Source organism: Gallinula chloropus, assembly GCF_964237585.1.
Source record: "Gallinula chloropus genome assembly, chromosome: 3".
Lineage (NCBI taxonomy): Eukaryota > Metazoa > Chordata > Aves > Gruiformes > Rallidae > Gallinula > Gallinula chloropus.
The window spans coordinates 30,564,167-30,579,014 of record NC_140087.1 but is presented as its reverse complement, the minus strand read 5'-3'; the positions used below and the strand labels follow the sequence as shown (position 1 = coordinate 30,579,014).

Here is a 14,848-nt window from a genome sequence, read left to right as displayed (position 1 = left end):
CCCTCTGCATTTCTGCTTTCATTCATGTTAAAATGAAAGATCTCCCTATGACAACTAAAGAAAAGCTCGAAAAATGACCCATGTAAAACTGATGCAGGGAAGTAGAGTTTCAGTAACTCTGAGAAGAATAATTTTCACTGTTCAACTCAGTGAGCTGTATGTCAAAATAAAAACATCATTGTCCTGGTTCTGGCCAGGCCAGAATTAACCTCCCCAAGCAGCCAGCACAGATAAACTGAGTTTGCCCAGGCTGTTTCCACACCACCTGACATCACTCTCCCATAAAAGGGGCTTTTTGGAGAGAGGCAATTAGGTGCAGTTCCAGGACAAGAATGTCCTTGTTTTGGTACCCAACGTGGAGCTTGAAGGTTTGGGATAACAGTAGATCTGACCCAATTGTGTTGAAAAGCTGTGATAAAATGTTTATCATGTTATTTGAAGAGGTGATGGTAACAATGATGTTTTGCCTGTTCACCTGGCTTTGGTATGTAATCCCTGCCCAGGTGTTTATCACCTTGGGGAGTCATGTTCCTAATTCTGTTATACTGTGTAATACTCTTTAATGACAAGATATCATACTCAGAGGGTATCTATATGTGGCATTTGTGTCATTTCCAACTACTGAGCAACATATCTTAGCATTATTCAATAATCACACTCAGTTAATGGGGAAGACAGGGGAATGCTTCCTCTTTTTCTTTCAGGCTTGTTACAACAGCCCTCGAGAACTTTGCCTACCTCTGGCATATTCAGATCAGTATCTATCTGTTGCTCATTCATGCATGTTTTTCTAGTCCTAAGTGTTACAAGAAACTGTTTTAAGAGTATTTCCAGGAGATTTTCCCTGGCTCTGAATTGTCAGGGGTGGCATGGCGCATGGGATGGTATGAGTGAATACCTAAACAAGAAAACCAAATCCATAGACTCTGTGCCTACTCACACCTCAGAAACTGACACTGTAGATGAGTCAGAAAGAACACTTACAAACAGGCACTCTAGCTACTCAAACCTCACAGGGTGCAGCTCCTCCAGTCCCCACAACAAGCACTGCAGCTACTCAAACCTCAGAGGTCAACCCTGTATTTGAGTCAGAAAGTCAACCAGTACCAATATCAGTTGTCCCTATACAGAAGAAATACACTAAGAAATCAGTCTGCATCATGAAAGACAATGGTGATCCGGGACCATTATGAGAACCTGAAGAAGAGGCAATACCAGCGGTTATAACCCGATCCTTGTCCTTGAGTGAGCTGAGACATGGGAAAAGATTTCAGCCATCTTCCAGGGGAGCACATCATCACTGGCTTCTCTGATGCTGGGACAATGGGACCAGCAGCCTGGCATTAGAAGGCAGGGAGGCCAAGCAGCTGTAATCCCTGTCCAGAGGAGGCAGCATTTACAAGGTGATTGGAAAGAAGTCCCAAGCCCTTAGCCTCTGGAGGCGACTTCTGTCAAGTGTAAGAGAAAGGTACCCATTCATTGAAGATGTTGTGTGTTGACCAGGCAAGTGGACAACAAGTGGGCTATTCAGTATCTGAGCGAGTTAGCCATGTGAGAGATAATTTACTATGATCCTGATGATCTGCAGCTGGCCACTGATCCTGATGAAGTCCAGTATTCCCGACCCATGTGACATAAGTTTGTGTGGAGTGCACCAGTGTCATATGCCAACTCCACCAGCAGTGGATGAGGTGGCTAGCTGACTCCGTCTATTTGAAGAAAGTTTTTCTTCCTCCCTTGTCTCAGCTGTGGAGAAGATGTATTGAGAGGTCTGGCAACTCAAAGAGTATATGTCCTACTGCCCACCTTTGCAGACCATGATTTCAGCTATCACAAGTACGTGTTCTTATGTTCCAGAAAGTTCTTATAAAAATTACACACCATGAGGCATCTTGTGGTTCTATTTGCGCAACCATGGCAAAGACATGAGGAAGTGGGATGAGAAACCCACCTGTCACAATCCACAACCTGGACAAGACTTAGTTTGGCAGAGGGTAAATGCCCTTGCGTCACAACTGAACCTCAGATCACTCTGGGTGGCTGGGGGCGGCTGGGCTTAACCCGAGTGACGTCCAATTATTAGGTGTTTTATCGCGACCAGAACTTCACAGTTCTTGGAGAACAGAATTAAGACTCAAAATAGAGTTAAGGTTAAAGTTGCTTTATTTGGCCACAACAAATGTGCAGGGGAAGAGGGGGAAAAAAGAGAAAAGGATGGAAAAGAGAGATAGAGAGAGAGAGTGGAAAAGAGGAAGTGCGGGGGTGGGGGTGGGGAGCTATATCTACCACCATGGGGCTACGGCATTCTGATGGCAGGGTATTATTCTTCAGTGGCTCTGAGTCCGATGTGAGGGCACAATGTTTCCTCATTTGTCTCTGGATGTGTTTCTTCTTGTCTCTTGTTCCTCAGTTGCCTACTTCCTGGTTGCTTTGTTTCTCTGTTGCTTCCTTTCCCATTTCTTGGTTCCTGATGCTTCATTCCTCAGTTGCTTTCTTACATGGCGGAATGCTCCCTTTTTGTAGTCATCCTTGGCATAGCCACAACCCTCCACCTGGCTGTGGGAATGTTTCAGGGTAGATGATGGAAGGCCCAATGTGTGAATGGCTCCTGGTGGTGGAATGCTCTTCTGATGTGTGAATGGCTCCTGGTGTCTCTCCTAATATCTTTTGGGTGGAATGTGGAAGGAATGCTCTCCTGATGTCTTCAGGGTGGCTCCTTGCATAATCATTAGGTCCTTGGCACAAGCCACTGTAAGCCTGATGGGTGATTGTAGGTGAGAGGAAAAAAGACGGGGTAGGGTTCTGTTGGCGATTGTTAAGGCATATTTCCAGTACCTTACGCCACCTCAACCCTCCAAGCCTGAGTGAATGAGTTGCAAGGAAAAACAGTTATAAAAAGAGATTCCTCCAAGAAGAATGCTGTGCCAGTTTCCAATATACAGCCCACCAGACTGTGTGATTGTAATTCCTCTTGAAGGGACCTCTAAGTCTTTTTTGCAAGAAGTAAACAGGAAATACAATGACCAAGATTAGAAGGGCCCTGCCTCCAGCCAGGTGGAGGAAAAGGACAATCGTATTTATTGGACTGTAGGGTTCCGATGGCCTGGCACATCAGACCCACAGAAGTACCAAGTGTTAGCAAGCACCGGTGCCCAGAGTACCTAATACCATTGAACTATGAAGGGTCAGAACCCATCTACATTTCCAGAGTTACAGTGAGATCCTGGAAGTTGATGCTACTAGAAGCTGAAGTAAGTCTAACCGGGAATTGCACCCCCTTGTGACTGGCCCAGAGGCTCTGTGCATCCTGGGCACAGACTTCCTCCAGAGAGGACATTTCAAAGACCCAAAAGGGTACCACTGGGCTTTTGGAATAGCTGCTTTAGAGACAGAGGAAATTGAACAACTGTCTTTTCTTCCTGGACTGTCAGAAGACTACTCTTCTGTTGTGGGGATGTTAAAGGTCGAAGAAGAGCGGGTACCAAGAGCTACCATGACAGGGCACAGACAACAATACCGCACCAACAGAGACTCCGTGACTCCCATTCAGAAACTGATTCATCACTGGAGAGTCAGGGAGTGATTGGTAGAACCTGCTCACCCTTCAACAGTCCAATATAGCCAGTGCAGAAGTCTAATGGAGAGTGGAGGCTGACAGTGGACTATCATGGCCTGAATGAAGTCACTCTGCCTGTAAGTGCTGCAGTGACAGACATGCTAGAACTCCAGTATGAACTGGAGTCAAAAGCAGCCAAGTGGTATAACACAATCGACATTGCAAATGCTTTTTTTTCTTTTGGCAGCAGAGTGCAGGCTGCAGTTTGCTTTCACTTGGAAGGGAATCCAGTACACCTGGAACTGACTGCCCCACCATCTGCCATGGATTGATCCAGACTGCGTTAAAACAGGCTGAAGCCCCAGAGCACCTACAGTATATTGATGACATGATAACATCATTGTATTGGGAAACACAGAAGAGAAAGGTTTTGAGAAAGGGATGAAAAATAATCCAAATTCTGCTAAAAGCTGGTTTTGCTATCAAAGTAATGTGAAGGGACCTACCCAGGAAATTCAGTTTTTAGGAATAAAATGGCAGGATGAGCATTGTCAGATCCCCATGGACGTTATCAATAAAATAGCAGCTATGTCTCCACCAACCAACAAAAAGGAGACACAATATTTCCTAGGCATTGTGGGTTTCTGTCAAATTCATATCCCAAACTGCAGTCTCCTTGTGAGCGCTCTCTATCTTGTAACCCAGAAGAAGGATTTCCAATGGGGCCCCGAGCAGTGACAAGCCTTTGAACATATCAAACAGGAGATCGTCTGTGCAGTAGCCTTTGGGACTATCCAGACAGGTCCAGATGTAAAGAATGTTCTCTACACTGCAGCTGGGGAGAATGGTCCTCTTTGGGGTCTCTGGCAGAAAGCACGTGGGGAGACTCAAGGCTGACCACTGGGATTTTGGAGTTGGGGCTACAGAGGATCTGAGGCTTATTACATTCCAACAGAAAAGGAAATACTGGCAGCATATGAAGGGGTTTGAGCCACTTCAGACGTGATTGGGACTGAAGACCAGCTCCTTCTGGCACCCTGATGGTGCTGGACTGGATGTTCAAAAGGAAGGTCTCTTCTATGCACCACTGACCCTATGTGGAGCGAGTGGGTTGCACTGATTACACAGTGAGCTCAAATAGGGAACCCAAATTGCCCAGGAATCCTGGAAGTGATCACAGACTGGCCAGAAGGCAAAGATCTTGGAATATCACCAGAGGATTAAGTGACACGTGCTGAAGAGGCTCCACTGTATAGTGAACTGCCAGAAAATGAGAAAAAATATGCCATGTTCACCGATGGGTCCTGTTGCGTTGTTGGTAAACATTGGAGGTGAAATGCTGTATGGAGTCTTGTACATGACAAGTTGCAGAAGGTGCAAAAGGAGAAGGCAAATCCAGCCAGTCTGCAGAGGTAAAAGCCATCCAGCTGTCTTTAAACATTGTCAAACGAGAAAAGTAGCCAAAATTCTACCTTTATACTGACTCATGAATGGTGCTTAATGCCATGTGGGGATGGCTGCAGCAATGGAAACAAAAAACTGGCAGCACAGAGGCAAACCCATCTGGGCTGCTCCATTGTGGCAAGACACTTCTGCCCAGTTTGAGAATCTAACTGTGGTGGACTGTGTGTGGCAAAGACTGTGGTGTTTTAGCTCCAAACAGTGGCTGAGCACCACACGTCACTCCCTCACTCCCAGAAGAGAAAGACATAGAGCCTCCCTGGGATGGGATAAGGACAGGTTACTGCCAAAAGCACCATGAAAGTAGAATAATAACAGCCAATTACACTCACACCCATGATAACACAGAATACCTTATCCACCCAACAATTACAGAGGGCTACATAACACAAGGACCAACCCAATGCCCTGGCCACACTTGGACTGCCATTGAGGCACCTAGGAATGCCCTTCCCCAACCAGCCCCTTTTATAGGGGAGTGATGTCACATGGTGTGGGAACCAGACCAGGCTACCTCACCTCACCTGTGCTAACTGATTGGGGAGGTTAACTCTGGCCTGGCCAGAACCAGGACAATCATTCTGGCTAACTTTTCTTCTGGGAAGGAGATAATCTCACTGTTTGGTGCTTAGGAGAACAGCATCCCTGAGCTACGAAAGCTGCCAAAGCCAAAGAGTTCCTAAAGAAAAGCAATAAAATCAGTTGGTTTTTTTAACTGTTGAGTGGTGACTCATTTTGTTAGCTCATATGGACAGGATTTAGAAAGCTGTTTTTCCCTCCTACCTAACTTAAACAGAATGCAAATGATTTTGCCTCTACAAATTCCAACCCACCTCAACCCACACCATTCTCAGCTAAATTTTGTCCTTGCAAATATCTGCATTTCCCAGTGAAATCAGCATGTTTACACATATTTTTTAAAAAATAATTACTGCCCGACATCAAGTACACAGGAATTAAACGTACAGCACAATCACCACTGAGGTTGCTAAAGGTACTTGTAGCAAGAATCCAGATTTCTATTGGGGTTTTTTTGCTTGCTCTGTTGTATTCTTCAGAGAAATTGGAAGAACAGGTCTCAGTGATGAATGAATTCTATTTGGGGCCTAGACCAATTTACTCTGAAGACAAGTATCTAATTTTACCCAATGCAAAGCACCCCTACCATCAACCATTGTTTTATTCAGCATAAGATCTTCAGCTAAATTTCTCTATAATTACCTATGGTGAAAGACTGGGTGAAATTATGATCTGAACTATTATTTGAGAAAGACTACAGTGAAGTATAAAAAAATACAGTACCTGAAAATATAAGATTATGGTCCACATCAAGCCAAGCACAATAGAAGGCCTGCCATCAGCAATATCAGTTGAGTTTATATTCACAAGCTTAATCTATATAGGAAAGAAAACATACGTTATTACCACATCAAGGAATGATCACAATTATGAAATAGGTTTTATATTTTAATGTATTTTACAGTCAAAGAACAAGTTTCTTATTAAAAATATCAATTTCACTTTTTAGACAAATATGGCTATTCATAATGACAGATTTTTGAGACTGTAGCATGTTACCATTTGTAGAAAAAATATTTAATTTCAAGCAGAAAGAACAATAAAGATTGCATAGAACCATTGTACAAACCGGAGATCCTCTGTATATGGACTAGCATGAAAAGCAAAGGAGAAAAGATTATACAAAAAAAAAGGGTTTAAATCATTAGGGAACTGTATTAATTTAATTCTATAATGCAAAGAACACATTTTCAGCACATTTTCCAACATGACTTATAAGAAAAGCATATTAAATACAGCATAATATGAAATTATGCAGGGGTTTCTTGCTATAGTCCTAGTAGATTTGCAACGGAAACAGAAAAACGAGTTTAAGAATAAACCAGAAATGGAAAAAAGGGGTGGAAGAAGCATAAATGAAAGATAAGTGAAAAAAGAATGCCAGAGCTCTGCAGTAGAGATCCTTTTATTGAAAAGGTATAACACCACTTGATTAAGGCTACCTTGCAAAAAAACCCTGACAATAGTTCTTTTAAAATAAGAAAAGAGTTGGAAAGCATAAATTGTCAAAGGTCACATGAAGATTTTCAACAGGAACAGGTTCCGTGACTCGTAAGTCCCAAATGCTAATCTGGAGTCCAAATAATGTATCACCCTAACATAAGCTCACAAGTTAAACAGCTGTAAAGGAGAGGATAAAGAGTGTACTAAAGAAATCAACAGATACATAGTATTCATGGTAATGGAAGAAAACATGTAGTATTGGAAAATTAGTAAATATTGTAATACTTATTTCCTCAGCAAAACTAAGAGTTTGTCCTCAATCATGATCTAAATATCCAAGGCTTCTAAACTGTTCATGCATCACAAGCTTGTTTATGGTCAAATGTTACGGAAAAATCTTGGATAATAGGTTAAAGAAATGCAGAAAATGATTCTAGGTGACCTACGTATCTTCCCAAAACAAAGAAAAGACTGCAGTTCTCTGAATCAGCAGCTGGAAAGCCACAAGATAATGTCAAGAGCAAACAACATAAATGGTCAGTGAGGGCTGTGAAACTCTTTTCAGAATTAAAACTCCAGCAGCTGCTTGGGAAGATGCAGAGGAGAAATCCCTACATTGTTTCCAATTCTCTTCACCCAGAAATCTGACAAAACTCTGGGAAAACTGACATTATTTGCTTCTCTACCAGTTGATAAGGAAAATTTTCTCTTACCTACCTAAACAAAAATATACCAAGTCTCATTCTCTCAGCTGGACCAATTCCAACAAAAGCTTTTCTTTTTTTCTAGAAAGTGAGATTTTTCTTCTATGTATGACAGGTGAAAAGGTTTACAAGGACTATATTAAAGCCTCCCTTTAGGTTACTGTTTGCAGAAACATATTCTATCTAGTCGTTATGTTACCTTTGTTTTATATGCCACTAAAATGATTTTAAAACTAGTAAACTATCCAGAGCTAGGAAAAAAAAGTTTGGGGCAGTAGAATTCCTGTTAATTACCAGCTGCATACTGCAGTATAACAAGAGTATTGGCAGAAATCTGTTAAACACTGAAAACAGAAGGATGATTAAATGTGTAATAATAACCTTTACTTAATGGACCCCATGGGTGAAGGAGATGCCATCAGCAGTCCCCGAAGTGCTGCACAGTGCCACCCATCTCCATTTACCTTTGAGTACAGACCATGGACTGCACTCAACTGCTGAAGAGACATTTATTGTCTGAACAGCATCCTCACCTCCTCTGGGAGGAAAAGGGTTGCAAAACTGGATGTAAGCATCCTTCAGGCTGGATTCAACCTAGAGACTACCTCCTAATGCATACCAATCTACCTGATGGACTACACATTTCTGACTCCCTCTAGAAGAAAACTGGCATATTGACACAAAGTAAATACAAAAATAACTAAAACGAGGTACATAAATAATTTTATGTCAGAAGCAAAAACCACAGTGGTCCATTTCTGGCAACCTATCTTGATCTTCAGCAGAGGCAGTTATCCAGCCACACTACTGTATGATTTCAGGGACCTTTGTCATTCAAAGTTAAGGTTACTCACTATTCTGGGGGAGTATGGGTCTTTTGTCCTTCACCCAGCCCTGTCTTCGATGATAGAAGTCTCCCCAAAAAGCATTCTCTCTGAATCTAAGCTTGCACTCTCAGGCTACATACGTTGTCATTTGTATTAACAAACTGTACTAATACAATAGTGAAATTGTGACCTAATGCTGAATTTTGCTTGGAGAATACACTGATCTTTGTTTTGGTTATACAGTTTTCAATTTAAAAAAATGTTCTCTTATAGATTTTCTTCAGGCATCTGCCCCAATTGTTTTCCATGTAACAGAAACACAATTATGTCAAGGTGCCATAGTGTTAAAGAGAGCAGGAAAGAATACCAAACCCCAACAACTCCTAGTGTACAGCATTACGGCAATGTAAAATTCATCAGATGTTGCAGAAAAATTTAACTAAAATGCAGAAATTGCAAGAACAAAATATCTGCAATCTAATGAAAGTGCACAAGTCATTACATACACAGAGGAGAGTCAAGGAAATGGTAGTATATTGCTTTTATTTGATACTCACACTTAGGTCACATTGAGATTTTAGGTTTTATGTCTTTTGTTAAATTTATAAAATATTTTATTTCTAAAGTGGCCACAGCACTGACTTTACCAGAATCAATGCACAAATTAGTCTGATGTCCTGCCAAGCTAATAAGGGGTCACAGTGTTCTAAGTTTTCATGTCTATACTTTCAGGGAGTAGAGTTTTGCATGTGCAACCTAGTGAAGTCCATAAATCTAATCTTTTAATTACAAAGGAATGCCTCTATTGAGCCAAAGATCATTGTTCTTTGAGAACAGCAACAGGAAAGTAGGGAACATTAGGAGCTGCAGAGGACATTAAAAAAGAAAAAAGGAAGGAGGTAATTCAAGGTGATTCTAACTAAAAAAAAACAATTTTACCCTATACGTTGCTACATATTAGCGTTGGTTTAGCCATTTTTTTGGCACTGCTGAAAACTTCCTACATGTCTCAAATTTTGGAGAATAAGAAAATGTAGGTAGATACAAAACACACATTTAAGGAAAGAAAGAAAAAAGAAGGAAAACACAAGACTAAGTGCTATTAAACTTACCCGTCTTCCTTCAAGAAACTTAAGAGCTGTGCCAATGTTGGCAACCCAGTGAATTCTCTTCAGGTGGCGTCCCTGCTCACAAGGCTTAAAGAGAAAGAACATTGTAAAGTCCTATCAGATTTATACCGATTTGCTGCAAAAAACTAAAGTTCTACATTATTATAAATGCCTATGTATATACCATAGTCCACTTTACTTGTAAAAACATCCCTTGGAACAGTTAAATTTTATCTTTGCATATGCCAACAGAGAGGACTGACAGATCTAGGGGACGTAAATGTGGTAGTTCTATTAAAAAAGGCTATGCCTGTCTTAATATCCTCAGGATGTGAGCTGTCAGCTTCAGCCCATAAAATTCATCAAATTTGAGAATTGTTTTTCTTGTATAAACTAACACTATTTTTATACATTCACATATGTATATATATGTATTTGAGAGAAGGCAACATTCTTTCAGTAAAGTAATTTTGCCTGCAAAGGAGAAGTCAAGGTGGCTGTTATTTTTAGAAATCAGTCTGCAGTTAAGACATTTTACCTAGAGGATTTGTATCCATTCTGTCTAACACTTTATTTGTGATAAAAAAGTCCAACTATCACAAAACCTTATTGAACAATAAATTTTGCTGGACCTCAGACTTGTGGGCCAAAGAAAAACTTAATTCTTTGACCTAAATCAAGAACATATCCTAGGCTTCTAATACTCTACCATGGAATTAAATTCCCCATGGAATCTTATATTCTAATACAAATACACAATTGCTTTTGCCTAAATTCATGTTCAGAAAGTTACAAATGGATTTAACAAAAGCCTGGTACAGATTTTGAAATTCCTCCTGCAGTATATGTAGCCTTCAAATTAACAGGAAATTATTCTTGTTCTGTAGTATCTCTTTTCTTTCACTAAATAATACAGGCAGGATACAATCCAGTGGATTTCACTGTAACAGGTACCACCATCATAATTATTTTCCTGTTTCACTAATTCTGTTTTGCCACGAGAGGGAGACTTTCTGTTTCAGACGAGCAGAAACCGAACTGTATTTCAACAGAGCAGAAACATTCTTGAAAACACAGCCTTTTTCCCACATCTTACAGCAAAATCACTCTTGCAGTCTGAATGGCTACCTAATTTTGCATACCAACTGCATTCAAAACAAAGGTGAAATATTAAAAAAAAGGCAAAAGTGTGGCTCTTGCAAATTGCCTGCATCTGAGTGGGAGCAGGTAACCCCTGAAGCCTGGAGGAAGTTGGAGGATAGGCTGTTGATTTACCGTTTCAGTCACTGCCACCTGGTTTAGAAAGCATGAGAGGTCTCAGTCTAAACCCCTTTCATTTTTCTCCATCATATGCAAAGAAGTAGCCCGGCTCCCAAGACACACCCTATTTGCCCTGTACTCCCCGTGGCCTCTGGACAACTTGGCCATGGGAAAGCCACTTGGCATCATTTAAGGTTCTTAAAAGTAGCAGAGCAAATGTCAAGGTAACTGGATATAAGACCATATGGAATTTGAGGGGCTCCCTCCCTACCCCCAAAGAGAAAGCCATAAATTTAACAAAAATGACTGCATAATTTTTTCAAGATGTTATAAATAGCTTGCAGTTAAGACCTTGCTTGTGTAAATAGTTTTAACATCCAGATAAACAACAGAATAACAAAAGCAATTTTATGAACAACTAAGGCAAAATTAACAGAAAATGTGCAAAATCAAGAGTTTCAGTCTGTAATAATTTGTTGGTTTTTTGTAAACAGATAGCCCATTCTGTGAATAAACTTATTTTTCTGTGTAGTAGTTAGGGGGTTTTTGTGGCATTAAAATATAGAAACATATTAGAAAATCATATCCTAGATAAGTTATGCAACTATCTTGTATATTCAGGTGGAAGGAAGTTCTTACCAGCTTCTGCCCAGAAAGAACCTCCAAGAGGGCAATTAGCATTACCCCATCTTTGATATCTTCAAACAGATCATTTACCACCATGGGAGGATTGCGCTGAAAAGAGAGAAGACTTCAAATATTGTAAAAAGGCTTAACAGTGTCACATCCTACCTCCCTTCCTTTCAAACAGAAGCACAAAGTGTGGCTGGTCCTCCTTTACATTGTATAACATTTAATATCAGTTTATCATTTAACCATTGCTTTGCCATCACAGCATTTCATTACTTAATGTTTCTGGTGCAGGACTGTAACACTAGATGCTTTCTGCCACTAATGGTACGATAGTAAAACCTCCTGCTCCCCAAAACAAGCAAAGAAACACACCAACTGCCTGCAAGACTATAAAATATGCACAACTTACAGATGCACAATTACAGTCACATTCCCAGCTAGTGGCACACTTTGCCTGGTGCTACGTATGTCACAGAAATTTCCCTCCCTCAGTCAGAGCAATAAAGGAGCTGTATGAAGGGAAGATCCCTGAAGCGGTGTAGCTGGTTGAGCAATGCCATTACGTTCTCAGAGCTGACAGTTGTTACACCAAGTTGCTGTGTTCCCCCATCTCCTCCAGGCCTTGCAGGCTTCCAGTGCTGTTAGCACTATGTCAGCTTCTACTTAAAACAAACTGCTTGGCATATGTCTTTACACTTAGAAACACAACAGTGATATTACCGAAAAATATGTAAACAGATGATGTTTTAGGAATTCTAAAGAACACGGTCACATCATTAAACTCTATCTTCTTAAGTACTACATCCCTATTTGTAGAGCTGTGGCTTCAGCTGGTCAGTACTTTAATGATCACAAGATGTCTCTTACAAACAAAAACTAAGCCTGGCCCAGCTGAAATAAATGAAATAAACATCCTCCAGCTTCCACGAGCTTGTCAGCATTTATATACCTGCTAATTAACATAATGCTAATATTCATAGCTGTTAACTCACTAAAAATAACAATCAGACCATGAATTTCTTGAAATGACTTTGGGTTTAATAATTTGCTGTCAGGGTACTTGAAAAAAAAAATCCTTGTACAACAACTTCTGTTCTGTAGAAATACAGATTGTAAAAGATGACCCCAACAAATGAAACACTGCTCTTGAAAAGATAAAAGCACTATAACAAATCAGGAGAAAGTAAAGGTTTCTAGTTCCCAAAATGAAAACATCCTGTCTTCATTGTTCAGCTCGGATGAACTAACATTTCCATGAGACATAATTCGGGTACAAAGTGGAAAAAGAATTCCTCTGCTGAGAGCAGACTTCAACTGAGATTTGATGTGCTCTAATAGCCACAAAAATAAAAGAGTCTATTTTCTCATTTATGTAGAATAAAGTAGCATTACAACTCATTACGAGACTATATTTAATCATAGTTCTTTTTAATTTCCTAGCAATGAAACAGATAACTGGTTGTGTTCTTCCTTAATATAAAACCAAAGAAATCAGAGGAGCAAACAGGTCACTAGAGATTAATTTGTCCCAGAGTCTTGCATCACAGGCAGTTGACATAAATGCAATTAATTTTCCTCACCTTCTACATGACCATTTCCTGTTTGAAGTTCAGAGCAGCTTTGGTTTTATCAGCATTACCGCATGACATAATACTGAAAAATTATGTGGCAAAATAATTCAGCAATAAAGACAAGATGATTATTGCAGCTGCTATCCTAATACAACAGGAGGTGAAGGCATAAATAATAAAAAAAAAAAAATCTTACCACTAATCTAAATGCCCCAGTAGTGAGGATTGTCTCTTGAAATTCACTCTGCCTGTCATATGACCTGTTTGAGCACAACACAACTCCCTTCAAGCTTGAGTGGTTTGGTGTCCTTATTCTCAAATCAGGGAACAGGCCAGAATTTACCTCATCCCAGTATAAAATTAAATGTCATCAGGAATTCATATGCAAATGAAGTCTGGGAAGCACCACTGGTTTCCACTGTTCACACTATAGATCTCTGATCACCCATGTCAAGCTCTTGCTCTGAACAACCATAGGTCAGTCCTCGCTGACAGAGGTTACAAAAACCTGGATTTGCACCCTAGCTGTGGCACAGAACCAAGGTTAGGCACTGAAAGCATCCCTGAAGACATCATCCAAGTAAATTAACACCTACAGTACTTTCCTTTTGACATGAATCAAATATCGGTTTGGGAAGAACTAGGGAGAAGTAGGAAAAAGTGTGAATAAGATGAGAAGTAGCAAAGAAACCATCAAATTACTTACACCAAATCTAATAAGATCTGCTGCTCTGAGCATGAGATGCACAACAACTGTGCCTAAATCAACAGGCTGAAAGGTACTACCTCTTGCTGGAAGGCTGCATAATTACAAACTCTGCCAGTGTTTAGCAGTACACACCAGGTACCTGAACACAGATAAAACAGGGACAGAAGTCAAGTACAACAGCTGTGTCACAAGATCTCCTGTGTAAGACTCTTCTAATACAGAAAATTAGTTAATTATACAGACTGGCAAAAGCATTCTCCAAAATACGCTTTATAATATAATGTTTTTCACTGCTCTGCAGATGTTAACAGTTAATTACAAGGAGGTAAGGCCATAGTTGTGTTTGAAAAATGAATTTTTTTTTTTTTTTTATTTTGCTGGGCACATAGCATTTACTATATTATTACGACTCCAGTCTCTCTCAGAGCTGTGGAAAGAGTTACATTTTAGTGGCATATATAGAAAAGATTCAGCTTTTACATAGGGATTCCACAGATACTTCTCTTACTCCTCACAATAACACCATGCAGGAAGATACATGTACACTAGTTGAATAATAAGTTCATACAGCCTTATTTATTGTGTATGGACCATCACATGGGATGGTTCAAGCTACTTGACTATTTTTCCAGGCAGGTCCTTTACTGAGAACAATGGAACTTCTGTTGAATGGATGAATACCTACTCCTTGGCTGCATATGTTATGTCAAATGAAATAAAAGGAGAAAGAGAAGCAGTAGGCAGCTTACTTATTAACCTCCAGAAAAGAAAGGTTTGGGGTTTTAAAGTTGTATTCATTTAAAAATATACTGGATACTTTTTATTCTAGAGACTCAACAGAACTTAACATCTACTCATTGAGTTGCCTTAAGAAACTGCCAAAATGCTAACTGTAAATCAGTAAAGCAGGGAAAGAACACTAAACTAACTTAAAATTTTGTAATCTTGAAAATATTGAACATGTTCCAGATTTTGACTTTTTGTATATAAATGTAT

At 40.0% G+C, this 14,848-nt stretch overlaps 1 protein-coding gene across 5 annotated transcripts in view; it reads right to left on the bottom strand.

The window, feature by feature from the left end:
• The window catches only part of SYNE1 (spectrin repeat containing nuclear envelope protein 1), a gene marked incomplete at its 5' end in the record, with an annotated part of 299,290 nt that overhangs the window by 232,816 nt on the left and 51,626 nt on the right, over nt 1-14,848 (bottom strand). For 4 of the 5 annotated variants that reach the window (XM_084262132.1, XM_084262133.1, XM_084262135.1 and 1 more), the window contains 4 exons: nt 6,320-6,412; nt 6,666-6,686; nt 9,683-9,766; nt 11,579-11,674. In XM_084262132.1, the coding sequence (XP_084118258.1) occupies nt 6,320-6,412; nt 6,666-6,686; nt 9,683-9,766; nt 11,579-11,674 (294 nt within the window). The remainder of the gene's footprint in view (nt 1-6,319; nt 6,413-6,665; nt 6,687-9,682; nt 9,767-11,578; nt 11,675-14,848) is intronic. The other variant, XM_084262136.1, reaches the window with a different exon arrangement.